The 20,608-nt window shown below is 42.3% G+C and overlaps 1 protein-coding gene across 10 annotated transcripts in view; it reads left to right on the forward strand.

Moving 5' to 3' along the window:
- The window catches only part of PCDH15 (protocadherin related 15), a 634,585-nt gene that overhangs the window by 512,926 nt on the left and 101,051 nt on the right, over positions 1-20,608 (forward strand). For all 10 annotated transcript variants that reach the window (XR_010440717.1, XR_010440719.1, XR_010440716.1 and 7 more), the window contains 3 exons: positions 2,458-2,537; positions 3,408-3,501; positions 13,670-13,798. Coding sequence is in view for 3 of the 10 variants with exons in the window: in XM_064716157.1 (XP_064572227.1) it covers positions 2,458-2,537; positions 3,408-3,501; positions 13,670-13,798 (303 nt within the window). In the remaining 7 variants the exon portion in view is untranslated. The remainder of the gene's footprint in view (positions 1-2,457; positions 2,538-3,407; positions 3,502-13,669; positions 13,799-20,608) is intronic.

The following is a 20,608-nucleotide window of genomic DNA, read 5'->3' on the forward strand; positions in this document are numbered from 1 at the left end:
TGCAAATGCTGTCATTTTTCTGGGAGCCTGCAGAACAAATGGGGCTGTTAGCAGGGTCCAGTTATGTGCTGAACAAGGAGCTAACATGGAATTGTTGTGTCCAATTTATGGAATCACTCTGTGCCATTGATCTGGAAAAAATCAGGAATAAGTTGCTCTTCTCCCTTGCCTAGGGGGAGTTTCTTCTGTACACAAGAACTTTGTGTTCTTTGCTTTTACAGGAGTTTTTAAAAGCAATGATTAAAAGCAGGAGTTTTTAAAAGCAACTTTTCTCCTTTTTTAAAAAAGATTTTCTGTGGGGATAAGGAGAAAATCAAATCAATGACAGCCAGTCTGATTTTCTGGCTTTCTGAGAGCCCCTGACTTGAGAATGCAGACCATAATGATACCCCTGAGACAACTGAATGTGAAGGGAGGGCGGGCTGCCCTGCAGGGAAGGTAAAAGGAGGACAAATGGCTGGAGACAGGAGCAGCCATGGGGTTCTGGTCATTCGGGACCAAGGACAGTCCCCAGAGATGCCAGCTCCTCCCATGCTCTGCCTCCTGTGCTCGCGGCGTTTTGTGTTCCTGGCTCACGTCCTGACTGTTCATATCCTCAGGCCAAGGAGATCCAAATTCCACCCACACCTCCTGTCGCTCAGTGCCACCCATGGAATTTATGAACAATTTTCCCAGTCTGTCATCGATGTTGTGGATGGGAATATTGATCAGTGCTGGGAGAGCTGTACACATCCATGCAGAACTGAGTCAGTACTAGCGCCACCCACTACTGCCTGGCCTTCAGGTTGATAATGGGTTTAATTCTTGCTTAATCCCACCCTCCACTTGGAGACTGTTGTTGGGAATCCTTGGGAAAACATCCCACCAAGCAATAGGAAAAGCTTGCACCATGGCTCAGCTACTTTAAGGAGCCACAGTTTGTGCCCTGTTCAGGAGACTTGTCCTGTTGGAAAATCAGATCAAATTTTGCTTCAGCATCCTTGTGTGCTGGAGAAATTCAGTTCTGTGTCATCCATTTTACAAATAATTTGGGTATTTGTGGGTTTCTGGGAATTGCACTCCACCTGCCTGCCTGCCTGGTGTGATTTCCTGGCTTATTCCTCCATGAAGGATAAACCTTGGGTTTGCCCTCCAGCATTTTAGTTCTCTGGGAGAGCCCCCAAAAAAAAAAATCTCTGATGGCTTTGAGATTGCTCCAGCCCTTGTATACACCAGGATGGACTTCACCAGGCTTGAATTCCAGCAGCTGACTCAATGTCAGAAAAGATGCTCTGTTTATGTATTTCATCTCTTCCTGACTCTTGCCCAGCTCTCAGCTCAAGTTTTGCCCCAATTAATTTATTTTGGAGCTGGAACAGGGGCAATTTTACGTGTCTGCCCTTCTCAACATCATCCCTTCTGCTTTTCAAACCACTTCTCAGGTCCTTCTGTAACTTAAACCTTTCTTTGTTGTCCTTTGTGTTCTCTCCTGTTTCTGTTCCTGTTTTGCCTTGACTTCTGGCTGTGTCCCCATCCAGTTTTTCTTGCTCTTTCTTTGTGCTGATCCCTTCCATCTGACTTAGCCCCTCTTTTTTATTTGGCTAAGCCAAGTTGTTTTCTTACTGCATTTCCTGCTCTGCCTGCACATTTAAATGGTTTGTGCTTCTGTTCTTAATTTTGGGCGGTGTTTAAGTTGGTTTTTTTTTATTTTTCTTGGGTTTTTACCTCAAAAACTGGTGGTTTGCTCAAAGCTGTGCAGCCTTTGATTGTGGTCCACAGAAACAACTTGACAGGAGCAAGGGGATGTTGGCTTCTTCTCATCTAGACCAGAGGAAGTGGCCTCAGGTGGCACCAGGAGAGGCATCAAAAGTAGTTTATTTAACTTTTCAAAACTTTTTTTAAACTAATGGGTGGAATATCCTCATTTTGGTGTTGTTAATGTCGGTTCTTAAAGGCCTTACCCTGATCTTCAACCCCCAAAAAGCAAATTATTGGGGAGGGTGAGTGCTGCAGTTGGAACTCACTGGAGCATCAGCCAAAGATTGGGGTTCTAATAAAATAACAAAAAGAGGTATTTTGATAAGAAATGGAAATGAAGAATGGGAAGAAAGGAAACTGAAAGTTCAGTTTAATCAGTATGAAGCTGCAGAAAAATAGAAGTAAATTATTAAAGCCTGAATTTCATACTCATGCTGCTGGATGTAGCTGTAATTTGATAATTAGATAATTACTAATAATTAATAGCAATTATTATCCTACATTCAGGATATTGTCATTTTTGTGTGGCATAGGAATTCTGATGTGCTCCAGCTTTATCTTGAGTAGCCCATCAATAACCAGAGTTTCTTTAGAAACAGGGATTGGTGTCATCCCTGTGGGAAACTTTCCTAAAACCTAATTCCCCAGTTTCTGCATAGAAGGGAAGAGAGGAAACCTTTGCCACTGACTGAATTTTATCCTCATTTTTCCTTCCCTAAGGCTTTCGATAGAGAGGGCGACCCCATCAAATACCTCATTCAGAATGGAGATCCTCAGCAAGTTTTTAATCTCTCTCAGAGGTAAGTGGGAAACCCTTGGAAAACAGGCTTGGAACTTGTCAGCCCAGGGAATGAGGAGCTGAGAGAAAAGGGTTGTGCTCAGACACCTTCAGCTGCTCCTTCCAGGGGCTGTCAGCCATTAATGAGAGCTCTGTGAGCCAAAATCCACTCTGGGCTTTGTCACTGGCCACTGTTTATTTATTTTAAAGACTTTGGGTAAGAGAAGCTCACTGAGGTGGAAAGATTCCATTTAAAAGAGTGGCCAGGGATTAATTAAAACCCTTTTACCTGTCAGCTCCTGACTAATGGCAGGGACAATTTTTGCTTTAATTTCCTGACTTGTTATGGTTTAGCCTGTAGTGAAAAGCCTTTTGAGCATTGTTTAAGAGCTGTATTTTCCTTAAATTGAATTCCAACTTAAATAGAGTGAAAAGAGAGGGTTTATTATGAAGTGTAAGCACCAGATTGGTCTGTGCCTGGCCCACCACCCTTTATTTTACCTGTTATTAGCTATTAATTATTATTTGCAATCCAAAGTATCCTTTTCCTTGCAGGAGGAAGGGAGGGTGGTGAGCTGACTTCCCACAATAAATGATGGGACAGAAGTAACCTGGGACTTATTAATTCCTGTCGCAAAATAATTCTAATTTGGTGTGAGGGAAAGATTGTGAACCTAAATACCCAAACCTCCTGAGACAGGTTGATGTTTTAATCCAGGATTATTCCTGTATCTGAATGGAGAGCATTAGGAATTGGCTCATGGCTTTTCTTGGCTTTCACTCACAGAAAGCCTGAAAAATCCTACAAAGAGGAGGTGGGGGTGGAGCTCAGGTGCTCATAGACCTCTCCCGGGTGTCCTGCTAACGTGTCCTGCTGTTGTTTCATTGCCAGCTCTGGCCTGCTGGCCTTGGGAAAGCCGCTGGACAGAGAGAGCACTGACCGCTACATCCTCATCGTCACGGCCTCGGACGGCAGACCCGACGGGGTGAGTGTCCTGCTGGGGCCTTGGGCAGGCTGACCTAGAGCAGAATTAAAGAATAAAGCAGGGATTTATCAACAGGATCTCCTCCATGCATCCACCTTGGGCAGCACAAGAGCCCAGCCAGGGCTGCACCCAAGGTGAACCAAAATGGGCACAAAATGGACACCCGGTCATGGTGTGTCTCACTTTGATCAGTTCTGCTCCATTTGCATATTGGAGTTCATTGTCCAGTTACAGCTTTGGGTTATGCAGTCCCATCCTTCTTATTTTCTCTCTTGGGTTGTTTGTGCTCTTGGGTCTGAGATTTGGATCATTTGTCCTTGGTCCCCAGCTGGAGCAGGAATTGTTTTGTCTCCCTGCTCTGTGCACAGAGCTCACCATCCCTTAATGTGAAGCCCAGACCCACACATTAAAGCAGCACAGAATCTGAAAAATACAACAGCTAAAACCTGAGGCATCACTGAAGGGCTGGACAGCACTGGCCACCTCCATGTGGTCTGACTGTGTGTTTTCCATGGATCTTGACCAAACCTATCTGAAATCTGGGAGTTTTCCTTTGGTTGGTGTGGGTGAAGCCTGTGTGTCTCTGCCCTAATCATGGACAAAGGGATTTTGCTGCTGCTTTGTGTTATTCTTTAACAGCCAAGGGTTTGTGTATTCACAGATGTTCATCTTCTGTTTCTTCTCTGTGCTATTCGATACCTGATCCTCTTCTTCCCTTCTCCCAGATGTGGAAGTTTTATTGGTGATTTGTACTTTATCCAGCCCTTTTCCACAACTGACTGTCCATCTCTTCAGAAAAATCTGGAAAAATCCCACTTCTCTTTCAAAAATAGCAATTTTTTTGTCAAGAGCTATCTCCAGGTCTTCTGTGTTTGCACCCATATGTGACCCCACAACCAGCCCCACCAACTGCTGCTCACACTTGTGTTTTATATAACAAAACGGTGATTTTTTCAATTTTCATGTTATAAAATGTTGGACTATTTAAGGATATGTGTTTATTGATCAGGCAGAGGCAATGGAATTATTTTTCCTGAAAGTTTGCAGCTGGATTGTGCTGCTGTGAATGCAGCAGTTCTGCCATGGAATAATAGCACAGGTGGGGGAGAAATCTCTGTACATCTGACCTTCTGTATAAGGGCAGATCTAAAATAATATCAATAATAATTAATAAATAACAAGAATGGGCTGTTCTAGAAGGATTTGAGATTGAAACAGAGCTATGTCTGACACATTGCTGCAGAGTGATCATGAAAATTCTGAAATTTGGAGCTGTGCTCATCATGGCAGAAGAAAATTTCATTTATTTTTTCTTTCTCGTGCTCTTTTTACCTTCTTCACCTTACAATCTAAGCCTTCTTACCTAGGATTTACTCAGAATTTCCACACACACCCAAAAATATCAAGGAAGCCTTTATACAATTTAGTGGCAACATGGAGTAATTATAACAGACTCCACCTTTTCCATGAAAAATCTGGTTCCAGCTTTTGTGGGTTTGTTCTTGGTGAACTGCTCTCACAGCTGTGAGTTTGGTGGTTTTGATCTCAAACTCCCAGCTGGGAAATCTGAAGATGTAAATTAAAGACTTGCAAGTTGGTTCAGGCTGTGTTACGCTCCTGAAATACTCTCTGGGGTGTAAAAAGAAGAGGACTGAAAAGCTCATTCCTTTTCCTTTCATCTAGAGAGAGATTCATTCGCTTTGCCCCGGGATTAAGTGGCCAGCAGATTAATTCTAACATTCTGAAGGTGATAGTTGGGGTTTTGAAAGGAAATCCTGTTAATCATGGCACAGTGCTTAGCAGAAAATAGTTGTATGTGAGCTGAGATATGGTGTTTGAAGCTCAGCTCTGGAAAAAACACCCAAAATAAACCGTGGAGGGCTCCTTTAGAGCTGTCCCTGGACTGTGCTGTTGGACACCTCTTGAAGTTCTTGTTACTGGTTGTAACAACAAAATCCACTTTAAGAACTCTGCTATCTCATCTCTTCTCCTCCCTCAATCCCATTAGCAGGGGATGCCCAGGGAGCTTTGGAATCCCCATCCCTGGAGGTGTCCAGGGAAGGGCTGGAGGTGGCACTCAGTGCTATGAGGATCAGTCACAGAGCAGATTTGATAATCTTGGAGATTTTTTCCAGCCTTGTTGATTCCACGGCTCTGTGACTTCATGCCAGATGTTTTGCCCTGGAATTCTGCAGCTGCAGGTGTGTGTGTGTGTGCATTGATCTCAGGGTGAAAGGTGGGCACACTGTAGCTTGAGCATGTTCCCTCTGCTTGGTTTGGGGTTTTTGTCACTGTCCCTTCCCTGCCTGTAGCCGCTTTCTGCAGTTCATATTTTCTATCAGTGGTGGGGCACATTTCTTCTCCAGACTGTCCAGCAATAGGACTCAGTTGACCAAAGTTGGAAAGGGTTAAGAGCTGGGCTTGCCAGGATTACAAAAAAGGCTGGATAAGCTCCTTGGCTTTCATTTTACAAACAAATGGATGAAACAAGGCAGCTCAAGCAGGCCATTTAATCTCCAGGCCTTTTCCATGCCAGGAAACAGTGGGTGTGACTGATTTGCCAGGCTTCCTTGTGTCTTTACAATTCCCTCGATTTGCAGCTCCTCTGGATGTGCTCCTGCTGTTTGACAGGCTTCTCCTGGAGGAGGGTCAGGACTCACTCCAAGTTCCTGGTTGATACCGTGCCAAAACCTTCTGAGGACACAAATCCTTGGTCCAAGTGGTGCCATTTCATGGAGCAATTTTGCTTTTCAACTAGTTTTTAGCACTGTTTTAGCAACAGTGTCTTTCTAGGAAAAGAAAATATTTCTGCAATTACAAAACCACCGTTCCCCAAGCTCATTCACCTGCTGCTTGTCATCCAGCTCTGCTTTTTGTGAACAGTTCCATCAGTGCCTACAGAAAACTGGTGATGTCACCAGATTTCTTGTTGCAGCTTGCCTAAAATCCCAAAATTAATTCCCCAGGCAGGTAAAATGTCATTTAAATCCCATTAACATATTTTAGCTGGCAACATATCCAACCTGATCCCTTTCCATCCAACATGAAACCAGCTATTAGAGTCAAACCTACTTAAAGTCAGCTTTTGGATTTTATTTCCTGTATTTGCTTGGGGTTTTTTAAATTTGAAAGGCATTCAAAAGAAAAATACTTTACTGGCGTGGGGGGAGTTTTGTTTTAATTGTTGTGGCTTTTTTTCAGTGAAATGTGGTGGCTTCACCTTGTTCTACCCCTGCCCTCCTCAGCTGGACAGGGAAGAAAAATATAAGCAAAGACTCAGGAGTCTTATAAACCCCACTATCAGAACCTTGACACACAAACCCAGGCCAGGAGAACTTTCCTCCTCAATTGCACCATGAATAATTGGCATTTGTACATTTTTGCAGCTTGGTTTTGTAAACAACAGTCATGGGATCCCCAGATGGATTCCAGTTGCACAGGGGGTGTCAGGAGCTGATGTTCCTCAGGACTGACAATTTAAATGTGGTTATTTAATCCATACCTTTCAAACATTAATATGCCCAAAAAGCCCTCAGACAGTGGAGAAAAGGGAACATTTGTATTGGTCTTTCATACTCACCTGAGTAAGTTCAGCATTTGCAGCTTCACCCAGTGATATTGGTTCAGAAATTGAGGCCAACACTCTAGAATTTCAATATCCACAATATTTCCCAGCCAAACTCTGTGTAAACAAAGATTTTTAGCCATTATGACATGAAAGCAAAGGGGCAAAACTTCTGCTCATGAGTTTTTAAATATTAGCGTATAAAATCCTGGAATACCTCAGCTGGGAAAGGTTGCAATGCTTGAAAATTGTTGATGCTTTCAGGAAGAAATGTATCCCAGACTGCTTTGGAAGCTTTCTGTCTCAACATGATGACTTTCTTGTTCTCAGAAAACCAGGGATGTTTTTCTCCATGGAGCTGAGCAAGGCTCAGACATCCCCAGCTCTGACAGCCTCTTCCTTGGCCCAGGGAGACCCATTAAAATGGATTTTTCTTCCCGTTCTGGTATCTCCAGGAGTTTGGAGATACATGAGCTTGTGGGTCCATCAGCCCCAGCCTCACACTTGTGGGGAGCAGCATTTCCTCTGGATATGCCATTCCCATGGTAATGAATGTCCCAGAATCCTTAAAGTTGGAAAAAACCTCTGAGATCATCAAAGCCAACCATCAACCAACTCCGTCACTACCATGTCCTCAAGTGCCACATCCACACATGTCTTGAACACTTCCAGGGATGAGGACTCCACCACTTCATGAGAAGCTGTTCCAGTATTTCCCAATGCTTTTGGTGGAGATATTTTCTTTAATATCTAAACTAAACATCCCCTGGCACAACTCCAGGTCATTTCCTCTCATACTGGAGAAGACATCTCACACTTTCCAGTTCCTGGATTCTTCATCTTGGACCTCCTTCCTCCACAGTTGTCACCAGGGCAGGCCAATGCTTTGTTCCTGCCCTAAAATGCACTGGAATTTAGGATAGAATACCATGTGGTATTGGCTTTCCTGTTGATCCCTGATATTCTTTAGAGAAACCCCTATCATCATCATCATCAATGAAGTCTTTTGAGCTCATTTTTGCATTTGGAAAGTCTCTGGTCCCATACACCTGAATTTTTGGGGTTTTTTTAAGGTTTTTGGATTTTCTTGCCCGTTTTTCTATGTCATTGCTATTTAAGGTTTTTGGATTTTTTTTCTTGCTCGTTTTTCTGTGTCATTACCAAAAGACCTTAGAGAGCTTTGACAAGAGTGCTGTGGCATGGAGCAATTGAGGTTTCTTTTTTCTAAGCTCCAAGGCTGATTTAACTGATTTATGTGGTGTGGTGACAAAGTCATGGTGACACCACTTGACTTTGGGGGACTGCTAATTCCATCAAAATTAATCCAGAGCCACTTATGCCCTCACCCAGCACCTTGGCTTTCCATGGAATGGGGTGGCCTGGCTGCCACCTTTCCATTACTTTTCCCTGGAATGCTCCTGATGGTTTAAAATGCTCAGCTGTGCTTCCCAGATTATTGTTGTTCTTGAGTTATGACCTGGAGCATTAACAGGCTCGTGGGTTTTCCCTGGAAAACATAACCTGTCACCGTTAACAATCCGACACAACAAACAATTAAGGATGCATTAATTTAGCAGGCAGGAAAATGCTTTTATTTCCCAAGTAATGAGCATTTAGTTGTAGATGGGTAAAGTGGCATGTGAAGGAAAAACCACATTCCAAGCTCAATTTGTGTTCACAAATTGGGATGTGTTTGGATGCAATTCAAAGGCAAGAATTCCTGTTGACACCTTTCAGAGGGAGAAGTTTTTGGCTTTTGTCAGAAGAGACAAAAATCTATCTGTTTGTCAAGAATGTTCCTTAAATGTCCATGATTTTCTCTTCTTTCTGCATGCAGTGCTCATATTTTCTGTTCTCTTTTGTGATGTATGAGGTTTTCATTTTGGGAGCTTTCCCTTTGGGCTTTATTTTGGAGTTTTGACAGTTTTTCTCTTTGTCTGGTCTCCAGCTTATTGGGATTTTTTTCTCATTAGTGTAATTATTGACAAGCTACAGAATTACACTTCCCTTCCCCTCAGGGTCTTCTCTCCAAAATTTCGTTGCAGTCCAGCTGGCAATTTCCTCTTTATAGATTGGAGAGGGTTGGGAGATACTTCTTTTAAACTTCTCATGGAAGGAAAGGAGGTCTGAAAATGGAATCATAGAATTGTTAATTCTGTCCCCACTCAAATATGGATTTCTTGAGATGAATATCAATAAATCCTGATATGGAGATAAGCAGAATTATTTACTATTTCTTTTTTGATCAAATAAAGGCTGTGCCTCCATTTGTATTATTTGTAAACTGCTTATCTCTGAACTTGACAGGTTTGTCTAAGAGTTTGTCCAAATTAATAAACTTGCTCGACATCAGAGCCAAGAATGTTTCCTCTCCAAGGCATAGAATGCTCTCATCAATTCCCAATTTCAATTTAAATGACAGAATACAAATAAAATAAAAACAAAGTGGAATTTCCTTCAGATTTATCATCCATAACATTCATCAGGGCCTGGCATCCTTAGGACTTGTGCAGACAATGTAAATTTTACAATTATTGCTTAGGGAAGAATTATCTATGTAAGAAATATTTGAGGGCCCCTAAGAAAGATATAAACTGCTGCTCTGGATCTTTTATTTATGTTCATTATAAAAGAGAAGTTAGCAGGGTTTCTCCAGTAATGAATAGGAAATGCCTGATATGAGGCTGAGATGGCTTTTTCCCTGGTTAAATTTCCAGGAGTAGCTTTAGGATTCCTTCCCAAACTGTGCTTGATGATTCTGTTGTAGAAAAGCCTCATTTTTAACCAGGTGCAGTAGTTTTCAAACTTTCCTGTGCTGAATTTGCATGAAGAGTAGCCTTGGAAAACCAGTTGCGAATTAGGTGTATCTCATTATTTTAGGGAACCAATTCTTTAAAGATTTATAGAGGTATTTAAATATTTGTGAAGACCTTTTTATGTTGTTCCTGTGCCTCTTTTAGCAACCTCTAAAAACCTCTGAGACTTTTTATAATTGTTTAGGAAATTTGTGGATTCACTTTCCAGGAAAGATGGAGATAGAGTATGGACAAGGGCTTGGACACAGGGAATGGCTTCCCAGTGCCAGAGGGCAGGGCTGGATGGGATATTGGGAATTAGGAATTGTTCCCTGGCAGGGTGGGCAGGCCCTGGCACAGCTGGGGCTGCCCCTGGATCCCTGGCAGTGCCCAAGGCCAGGCTGGAGCAGCCTGGGACAGTGGAAGGTGTCCCTGTGCCAGGGTCTCCACATTTTTCCCTATGTTGTGATCCAGTGTCAGGCTGTAAAGAGACTCTGGTTTATCCCTGAACACAGGCAGTGATTATTTAGTCTGGGATTTTAGTGTCTGGTGACTTTTCCACAATTCCCAGCAAGGTTGATGAAGTTGTTCCCAATCCTGCTCCGTGCTGCAGTTCTGGAGAAGCCCCTGTAATTCATTCTGGTTGTCAAATAAGGGCTTTTTTCAGAACAGCACATCAGTCTGAGGTTGGAGCTTCAACAAATCTTTGGAGCCATCTAATGGGGATCTAAAAACGTTGGTTTTGGTCAATTATCTTTGATCACGACGCTTTCTGCTGTTAATGAGAGAAGTGCTGCCCTCAAAGGCACCCAGGTGAGTCCCACTTCATGGTAAAGGTGGGCATTGCTGAGACAGCAGTGAGACAACAAATGTTTCCTGTATTTGGGTGAAATAGGGAGATTTTGAAGTCTCCTTCAAAATCCTTTCTCAGTTTCTGGGTTACTGATTTTAAGGAAGAGAGCCCAGGGGGTTGCTGCTAACCCAGAGTCTGCTTTGAATGCTCTTTGTGATTTCACCCACTGTTGGTCATTTGCTAAATTGTGATTCATAAATAAGGAAGATTATTTGAAATATTGGTCTTATTACAGTGATTTCTGAATTCATTCACATCTGATAATTTTCTGAGTTATGACTCCTATAAAAACAGGGATTACTTGAAATGTTGGTCTTATTACAGAATCTAATTTTAACAAACACAAGTTTAGGGAGAGGAGCATTTGATAGAATTTCCTGAACTAATTCTAGTATTTGGCATCTCAGTAAGGTGTTTTTTTCTCTTGCAAAATATTATTTCTTTGCAAAAATCTTGCCTTTTAAATTCAGAAGTGAAAATTTAAATATGACAAGTGGAGCACTGACCTGCATGTGTTGGCTGACAGGGAGAGTGCTTAAGATGAGTAAAGAAAGGCCAGGAATGTGAAAAATACTGAAAATCTTTAGGCAAGAGTTGGGGAAAAATCCCAAGCATTTCTTTTCCTTCCTCCGTTTTTCCTTATAAAATCCTCTCAAAGAGACAAAATGCTGCAGATGATCAACCACAGACCATGAAAATTGTCTGGAATAAAAAGAAATCTTTTCCTAATGGGAATTTCTGCCTTAAGCCATTGTTATTTAACACCATGTTGCCTCAGTTTATTAAATGTGAGGGTGTTTATTTCCCTGAATTTCATGGAGCTGAGTTACCTTTGGAAAAGCTGATTTACATTCAGTGTGCATCACAGCAGAGCAAACATTCTGGAGTGGCTTTTGCCTGGACAAAAAGGCAGAAAGTTCATTTTCCTTTTAGAAATGGGATGTGGGAATGGCAGTTTCAGGAACAATTAGCAAATAACTGGGGCTCAGTAAACAGAAGGCGCCAGCCTGGGAGCACCTTGTGGTGGCTTGGCTCTGGATTTTTGGATTTTTTAAGTGGTGAGGAGTTATTTTATGCAGATGTTGGGAGCTCTTGGGACACTGAAAGCACATCAGCTGGATCTGGGAAGGGCTGATTCCAACACCAACAGAGCGCCAGAAGATGCAGGTCTCCATTCAGACTTTTTGACTGGGGTTTTGTTTGGTTTTGTTTTTTGATTTGTTTCTCTATTTTGCTGGGTTTGGGTTTTTGTTTAGGGAAGATGGTTGTAGGTTTCCCTATGAAGCCTGTGAGGTGCCACTTTCAAACAGGTTTGTTCTTCCTAAAGCAAAGGGATTTCTTCTGGGGTGACATCTGCACAGTGTAATTCGTGTGAGTCCTATCATAAACATTTCATGGAATCATGGAAATAATTTTATGATTGGAAACAACCTCCATGGTCATCAAGTCCAACCAGTAACCAGGCACCACCTTGTAACTAAACCACAGCTGCTAAGTCCCACATTGTCTCACTTTTTAAACGCTTCCAGGCATGGGGGCTCCAAACCTCCCTTTTTAAACCTATCCCAAGGCCTGAGCACCCTTTGCATGCAGAAATCGCTGCTGCTGTCCCAGCTGAGCCTCCCCTGGCCCAGCCTGAGGCCCTTTCCCCTTGTCCTGTCCCTGTTCCCTGGCAGCACAGCCCGACCCCCCCTGGCTGTCCCCTCCTGGCAGGGAGTTGTGCAGAGCCACAAGGGCCCCCTGAGCCTCCTTTGCTCCAGGCTGAGCCCCTTGCCAGCTCCCTCAGCCCCTCCTGGGGCTCCAGACCCTTCCCCAGCTCCATTCCCTTCCCTGGACATGCTCCAGGCCTCCCAAGAAGGCCCAAATTTCCCTCAGAGGAGTTTGATGCAAAGCAGCAGAACATACAAAATTTAAGCTTTTAAGACACTGAGTTGGATGAATTTATTTAAAATTCAATATATTAAACACAATAATTTATTAAGTACAACAAAGCGGGGTTTTGATCTGGAGGTCTCAGTCTATGGGAGCAGAGAAAAGGGATGTGACTCAAGTCCAGCGCCTCTCCACCTTTTGGATTGGGAGAGAAAATTTCCACAGGTAGCACAGACATATTTTGTTGACATTTTATGTAGGGGAATAGAATATAGGTAAATAAATGTAGTATAGAAAGTAATCTTACCCCCTAAAGAGTTGCAGCTGGGTTAATCATTAAAGATTAGGAGCAGGCCTGACGTTAGCACACCACAGCTGAAGCCAATCAGAAGAGTGTTATAAAAGAGTGATTGGTTGGTAAAAAGGGGAACTGGAGTCAGTTGGCTGCTGTGAGGACAAGGAAGAGTCAGTGCTTAGAGGATTGCCCACGAGAAACATCAGGGTGGTACAAAACTCTGGCAATATGGAACCCTTGCAATATTATGACAATAGAACTCTTGCCATATAATGACAACAATTTTCTATGAAATACAGTTAATTCTGCTCTTCCCACCTCCTGGGATGTTAAAATTGGGTTGCAAAATAGAACATCAGGGTCGAGTGGGGGGAGGATGATGCAGGAGGATAATACAAGATGATTGTGCCACTTAATCAGCTTAGTTAATCATCACTATGGTGTATTTTGATTGATAAATCACTAATTTCCTTTTCACATTCTGGCAAATTTTGGTATTTCCAGATTTTTCCCTCCACTCATAACAAATACTCCTTAAATCCTTAAAGTACTACTAAAAGATAACTGATCTTTTTCATGCATCTCTAATGTATGAGTCAGTCTGGAGCTTGTTTTGTCTTCCAAAAATTCAAAACCTACTCTTGAAACGCTTCTCTTTTCACAAAAACGTGTTTAAAAAATTGATTATCTGCTTACCTGTGATTCTGCCCAATAAGTAACAGCAGGGTTCTCACCTGGGAAGCTGTAAAATAAAGAGAATTTCTTCAAAATGTTCTTTTTCTGCCTAGACTTCGACTGCTACTGTCAATATAGTGGTGACAGATGTCAATGACAACGGACCAGTTTTTGACATGTTTCTCCCCAGAAACCTCTCTGTGCAGGAAGAGGAAGCCAATGCTTTTGTTGGTCAAGTAAGGGTAAGTCAATAAAATTGTGTATTTTATTATCTAAGCTGTCCAGATGATGAGGAAAGGGCACAAAATAATTGTGTCTCAGATAAAAATCCATCCAAATATTTTCAGCTGAAATGCAAACTCTCCATTTGTGGCTGCAAAGTCACATTTGAGGGCTTTAAAATATTGGAATTGTTTTCTTCCCTGTGCTAAATACTGAAAACACTTTGTAACTTAAAAATAGCACATTCAAAAGCTTGTTTTTAAAAAAGATTCCACTGTAAAAACTTGCTGGTAACAGATTTACAGGGTCAAAACAGTGTTGCCACATTTTAAAATGATTTGTTTTGAGATAGAATTTAAACGTGCTGAGCAAGTGACACCGGGTGTAGGAAATTGTCACACCTAGAGGAAATTTTGAGGCCATTAAGGGGAAAATCAGTTAAACCCTTGAGTGAAATAATTGCTGACCTGGTATAAAAATAGGGGATAGTGTAAATTTGAGGGTTTGAAGCTGTGAATTTTTATAACACATGGGGGTCTTCTGGATGAGGATTCAGTCTCTTGAAGTAAACCTCACTTTTTTTTTGGTAGTGTTTGTTTCTCCTGACTCAAGGGAAAGAAGGAAACAGTAATTAGAGGGGTTTTCAATCCAGAAGTTGAATATAATGTCTCGTATCTGCTGCACTAAGGTTGGATCCAGCAGGAGCTGTAGGTAAAAGAGGACTTGGGGAGCATTTTTCAGGAATTTAGGTGGAAAAAGAGCCTTTTTTATTCCCAGCAGAAACCATATCAAAAGAAAATGGGAGCTCCTTAAGTAGAAGCTTCAGAAATCAGGACATTTTGGGTACCATGGGAACCCAAATACCCATAATAATCATGTTCCTTCCCATCCTTATTTTATTTCGTAAGAAATCAGAGCTGGTCTTGGACAAAGTTTGGATCCCTTAGTGCAATTAAGTCAGTTTTGAAAAATGGTTAAATTATTGCTCTGCTTTTTGTCATTGCCTTCCTGTGTGGTTGTTTTTCATTTTGCATCCTAAAAGGCACAGGTGGAACATTCCAAATCAGTCCCAAATATCCTTCAAATCCATTTTGTGCTTTGCTGGGGCCCTCAAGGCTCAATCATCTTCTCAAACACGAGCCTGCCTCTATTTTTAGCTGTGACAGAACTGTAAAATACAACAAATAATTGCCACAAGAAGCTCCCTGGCTTCTAAATGAGTGCAATTTCTAAGTTGTGTGGAAATGAAAATATTTATTGTGGTCTTGGGATAGTTTATTCCTACTTGGAGTGACAGAAACTGCTTCTGTCATTTCCTGTCCTATTTATCCCTGGATGGAGAAAGCTTTTTCTTTATAGCCTAAATATTGGGTGTATTTCTCCTCTTTCATGTTCACAACTGCAAATTGATGTAGGGATACCCATTGGAAATGCCATTCTGGGGTATAGGAAAGATAAATTGGGGCATTTAGATTTTTTTTCTGGCTCCAGTGAGGTTATTGAAATAATGGTGATGAGAGTTTGGGTGTAGCTGTGTTGTTTGAGGATATTCCTTAAAAACTGAAATAGCTTTTGCTGTGTTGTGCTTCAGATAAAACCACAGCAGGTATGGGAGAGGTGTTAATGGGAATAAATTTTGTATGGAAGCTTTAATGTGGATAAAATGTACATAAAGAGATATCTGAGGTGGGAATAGCCCGGTAAAAGAAGAAATCCTTATAGTGCTGTGTGTTTTCCCTACCAAGAATTAGCCCACTGATTAACAAAGCTGCTTTTTACTAATTTCAAACAGAAACCCAAAATCTGCTGGAGCAAGCAGTCATACAGAGGATTTTAAATAAAAAGACAGATTTTGTGGTGTCCCTTTCCCTTTGGAATGCCACCTTCCATTTTTACCGGGGGTGGGGGGGGAATTAGCAAGAGATTTTTACTTTAAAACCCAAGATCTGTCCCTGCTGCTCATGGGAGCAGAGAAACTGGTGAGGAAGGCCTTGGAAAAGGTGCTCAACCACTTTGATCCCTCAGGATTTTTGACTCAGGAGGGTTGGTGTCAGGATTGGGTGCCTGGGCTCATTGTCAGAGTGGTTTGGGTTGGGAAGGATCTTAAATCTCATCCTATTCCAGCTCTGACATAGGCAGGGAAACCTTCCACCATCCCAGCTTGCTCTGAGCACTGTCCAGGCTGGCCCTGGACACTTCCAGGGATGGGGATTTTAAGCAGTTTGGGGTATAAATCAATCTGAACACTCCCAGGAATAACTCCTGCCACAGCCCAGAGATTTCCATGCTCTGCTTTGTTTTCAGTGGGAAAGCTGGACTTTCAAATGGATTCCCACAAGGACTTTGATAATATTTGGGGCTGGTTTCCCGAGGAGATGTAGCAGGAAGGCAGGGAGAGGTTTCCTGTGTTTGGTATTGTATGTATTCCCTTTGCTGGGAATGTCCCAACAAAGGCAGGAATGATGCATCTGACTCCATGTTCTCAGAAGGATAATGTATTAATTTATGATACTATATTATAGTAAAGAATACTATACTAAACTATATTAAAGAATACAGAAGGGATACAGACAGAAGGTTAAAAAGATTATAATGAAAACTCGTGACTCTCTCCAGAGTCCTGACACAGCTTGGCCCTGATTGGCCAGAGAGTGAAAACAACTCACAGCAGAATCCAATGACACAATCACCTGTGGGTAAACAATCTCCAAACACATTCCATATGTGAGCACAACACAGGAGAAGCAAATGAGACAAGAATTGTTTTCCTTTTTCTCTGAGGCTTCTCAGCTTCCCAGGAGAAAAATCCTGGGTGAAGGGATTTTATCAGAGAATGTGAAGGCCACATTTGGAGCATTTATTCCATGCAGGCAGAGAATATCCACCCTTGGAAGTGCTCTCCCTCTCCAGCTGCTCTGCTGCCAGCTGGAGCTGCAGGAGGCCCTGGCACAGGACTGCTGCCTGTGGGCCCTCCAGGAGCCTCCTGAAGATGAAAAGAACAAAAGCCAGACAGGATAATGCTGCCAGCGTGTTTCCAATCCTTTTATTTCACACTGTGTTCTCTAAATTGGGGCAGTCAGAGGTGGGTTGGATTCCCTGCTGCTGCTGCTTCCCCTCTGATCCTGGGCATCCATCCCCCAGCAAGGCAGGAGCACAGCTGCTGCTGTGTGCGAGTCTCCACAAAGGGCACCCAGGAACCCAAAAAGCTCCAGCTGGGAGCTCCACAGTGAAATTCAGGCACTTTGTTGTGGTCTAAACCAGCTGGAGATGGGGCATCAGGATGTTCTGCATTGTACATTGCACTTTAATCGATCCCAGGGGCATGGGAGGTAAAAAAGATGCAATGACACTTAGGAAAGGGATCAATATATTGATCTGCAAGCATGTTCACAGCCTTGGGCAGGGGGAGACAGTCCCCAGCAGTTTGTTGCAGACTCTAAAAAAGCAGCCTGGGGTTAAATAAAAAGCTGTTGAGCTGATGGGGCCCTGGAGAGGAAAGACATCCCTTGACAGAAGTTTTTATTCATTTGGGGTTTTATTTATATCCAGATTCTTTCACCCAAGCCTATAAGTCATTTATTCTTGGATATTTTGGTGTCATTGATTAGCACTGTGTGAAAACTCCAGCATGAATGTGTTGCTATCAAAGAGAAATAAGGAAGGAAATGAGATGGAAAATAGGGATAAGAATTATGTGCTCAAGTATTTCTGGCCCTTGGATCTTCCCTAAAATGGAAACAGAATAAATTAATTCCAGTAATGAGAACAGTTTGCAGGGTGTGTGATACCTCTGTCACCTGTTTGGTTTTAAGTTACAACGTAAATGCTTTAAGAAAGTTGGTTTTTAGGCTGGACCTATTCTTCCTCCTGGAAAAGTTTGGGAGAATTTATTTGGTTGTACTGTACTAGCCCTCCTGAATGCTGATGAAATATAATGATTTCCCAACAAAGCTTTCTGTCCATGGGTATCAGTGAATTCTTACAGGCTCCTGTTTTTATTTAATAAATTCATAAGGTGATAAACCCTGGATCTAAAGCCTGATTTAAATTTCACGGCTGTTGGGTAATGCTTGTTGTGTTGGACTAAATGACCTCTGGAGATCTCCCACAAGCAGCTCCTCCTGTGTTTCTACAAGCAGGAAAAACTCCTTAAAATGCTGGTGAGGAATTATTGCCCATGCACATGGCGTGGTTGGGATGAGATGAGCTTTAGGGTCCTTTCCATCCCAAAGCATCTGTGATTCTATGATTTTATTACATTACAGTGTCTTGTGGAAAAGTCTAGACAGTAATCTGAGTTTTCTTAAATCCCCACTGCTTTGTTTTTGGTGTGAAGGGTGTGATTTTCCAAAACCTGCTCTGCAGATTACACATTGTGTTAAAAATACAGGCTCCTGACATTAAATTCCCAAATTTCCTGGACTTTAAGACAACTTGAAGGAATATTAGAGGTGGAGGAAACAGGAGAAGACCAGGAAAAATGGGAGATTTATTGGCAGAGAGGACAATCCAGGAGGAAAAGGAATTAAAATTAGAGGTGGAAGAGATAGGAAAAATCCAGGAAAAAAGGGGATTTAATGACAGGAGAGGACAATCCAGAAAGAAAAGGACTTAAGCCTTTGGGAAAGAGTAAAATCACAGGCTCTGAAGTAAATCTCAAATACACAGAGTAAGTCCAAGACTCCTGCTCACTGCATGACCCAGTGGCTAACAATGCAGCTTGAATTCATCTCGTAGATGTAAAACCAACAGGAGCAGCTGGGATTTGAGTCAGAATCCATAAAAAAACCAAATCAGACCCCAAAATCAGAGAATCAGAATGTGGCAGGTGAACTCCAAGCAGAGAAAGTTCAGACTTCATTTCTTGTACGTGGTTGGATGATCATAAGATCATTGGGAGGGAGCCTTGGTGGTATAATTTCCTTCAGTTTATTAAGGAATTTGTCCCCAGGGAGGATAGAAAGGACTTTAATAACGCTTTCAGCACTGTCTCTCTCAAAATCCTCATGGAGATGTTGGTCACAAAAGAATTTCATGTGCTTCTAGCTGGATTTTCATGTTTGTTAACTGGCAAATTCCCCTTACAAGATTGATGTCTCAAGTCCAAAGCTGTGGCATCAGGAGAAAGAGGTGTGGTTATGAATTTGGGCTGTTTATTTCCATTCCAGACCATCAGTGCTGGACAGAATTACCTCTTCCTGCTGGCACCAGGGAATTCCTGGAGGATATTTGGCAGCAGTGGCTGCAGCCACAGTTCCTCATCTTTTTCCACTGTTCCTTGAATTTAGGTCAGCTTGGTCACAGATCGGAGGTTGAAAAAGCTCCTTGACACCCATAACGTGGCCTCTTAAGCAAAAGGGATTTCAAAAGCTGTGCTCTTGTCTTCCCTGCTGCCAAAATTCATTATATTTGTGCATTCATCTGCATCTTTGCCCTCCAGATAATATTTGTGCTTTAGTGCACTGGGAATATTGATATTTATTATCAGCATGTTCATGGCAGTTGATTGTTGAGAGTCCAAGGATTTTCCAGGAAAGGAATTCTTGGTTTTGTCTGCTGGCACTTGACATTTTGGGATGCCTTTAAGCCCTGTTATCTCTTTTGGCTTGACACCAAACTAAATCTTCTGAATCAGTGATTTCATGTCTCTGGTTTATGCTTTTTAGGATTTTGATGCCTGATTCCCATCTCTGGCAGTGCCCAAGGCCAGGTTGGATGGGGCTTGGAGCAGCCTGGGACAATGGAAGGTGTCCATGACATGGCAGGGGTGGCACTGGATGGGCTTTAAAGTTGCTTCTACATGAAAGTCAAGGGAAATTTAAAAAAAAAAAAATCACTTCAGAGAAATATTTGGGAGCCCAGCTAAATGTGCAGAGTTGAAACAATGTATTCCATCTGTGATTTAGAAATTTTCTGTTTTGGGAGGGCTTTTTGGTGTTTTGGTTTTTTCTAGTGTGCAAATGCATTGGTTTAATCCCTTGATCATATCATTGCCAAAGAACACACTCATCAAAACCCCAAAATTTTAATCATCCTTCAAGGACTACCAAGTCTCCAAGGTCAGGATTTTGTTGTGTGCCAGCCTGAAGAAAGCTGGGCTGGTTGAAGCTATGAAGCATTAAAATGTGATTAACTCATGTAGGAGGTTCACCAACCCATCCAGTGATGGGTTTGCAGCCATGAGCTTTTGGAATTTCATTTATTTTCATTTATATTTGCTCTTAGGGTTTGACTACTCTTAATGTGCAGTTTTGTTTGGAAGCACATTTAATTGGTTTTGGAATTAACCCTCCAGGTGCACTGGAATTGGCAGAGACCATGGAAGCAATCATCCAAGGTTCTTCTGGCTTGTGTAATGCCTAAAAATAGGGCAGTGTTTGAAAATTATGCCAGTATTTGAAAATGTACAGGGTGTTTCCTTTATCCTGCTCTGAGTGGAGTGAAGGATAAGCTGCCATGACCTGGGAATTCAGTAGGATGCAGAAGTTCATAAAACCTGCAGGATTTTTCCAAAGGATGTGTGTGCACTTGGGTGTCAAAGAAGTAGAATTTGCCTTGAAATAGCAAGACAGCCAAAATCGAAGAATTGCAGACTAGTTTGGGTGGGAAGGGACCTCAAAGCCCATCCAGTGCCACCCCTGCCATGGGCAGGGACACCTTCCACTGTCCCAGGCTGCTCCAAGCCCCAAAGTCCAGCCTGGCCTTGGGCCTTTCCTCCCAGCTGAGCTGCTCCATTCACAGAAAATTTAAAAAATGAAAGGCTGTGTAAAAGCTGGCAAGAAGCAACAAAAGAGAGGAAAAGCCTTTCTGAACTTTAGGAAAGAAGGAAA

This window comes from Zonotrichia leucophrys, chromosome 6, assembly GCF_028769735.1.
Source record: "Zonotrichia leucophrys gambelii isolate GWCS_2022_RI chromosome 6, RI_Zleu_2.0, whole genome shotgun sequence".
Taxonomy (NCBI): domain Eukaryota; kingdom Metazoa; phylum Chordata; class Aves; order Passeriformes; family Passerellidae; genus Zonotrichia; species Zonotrichia leucophrys.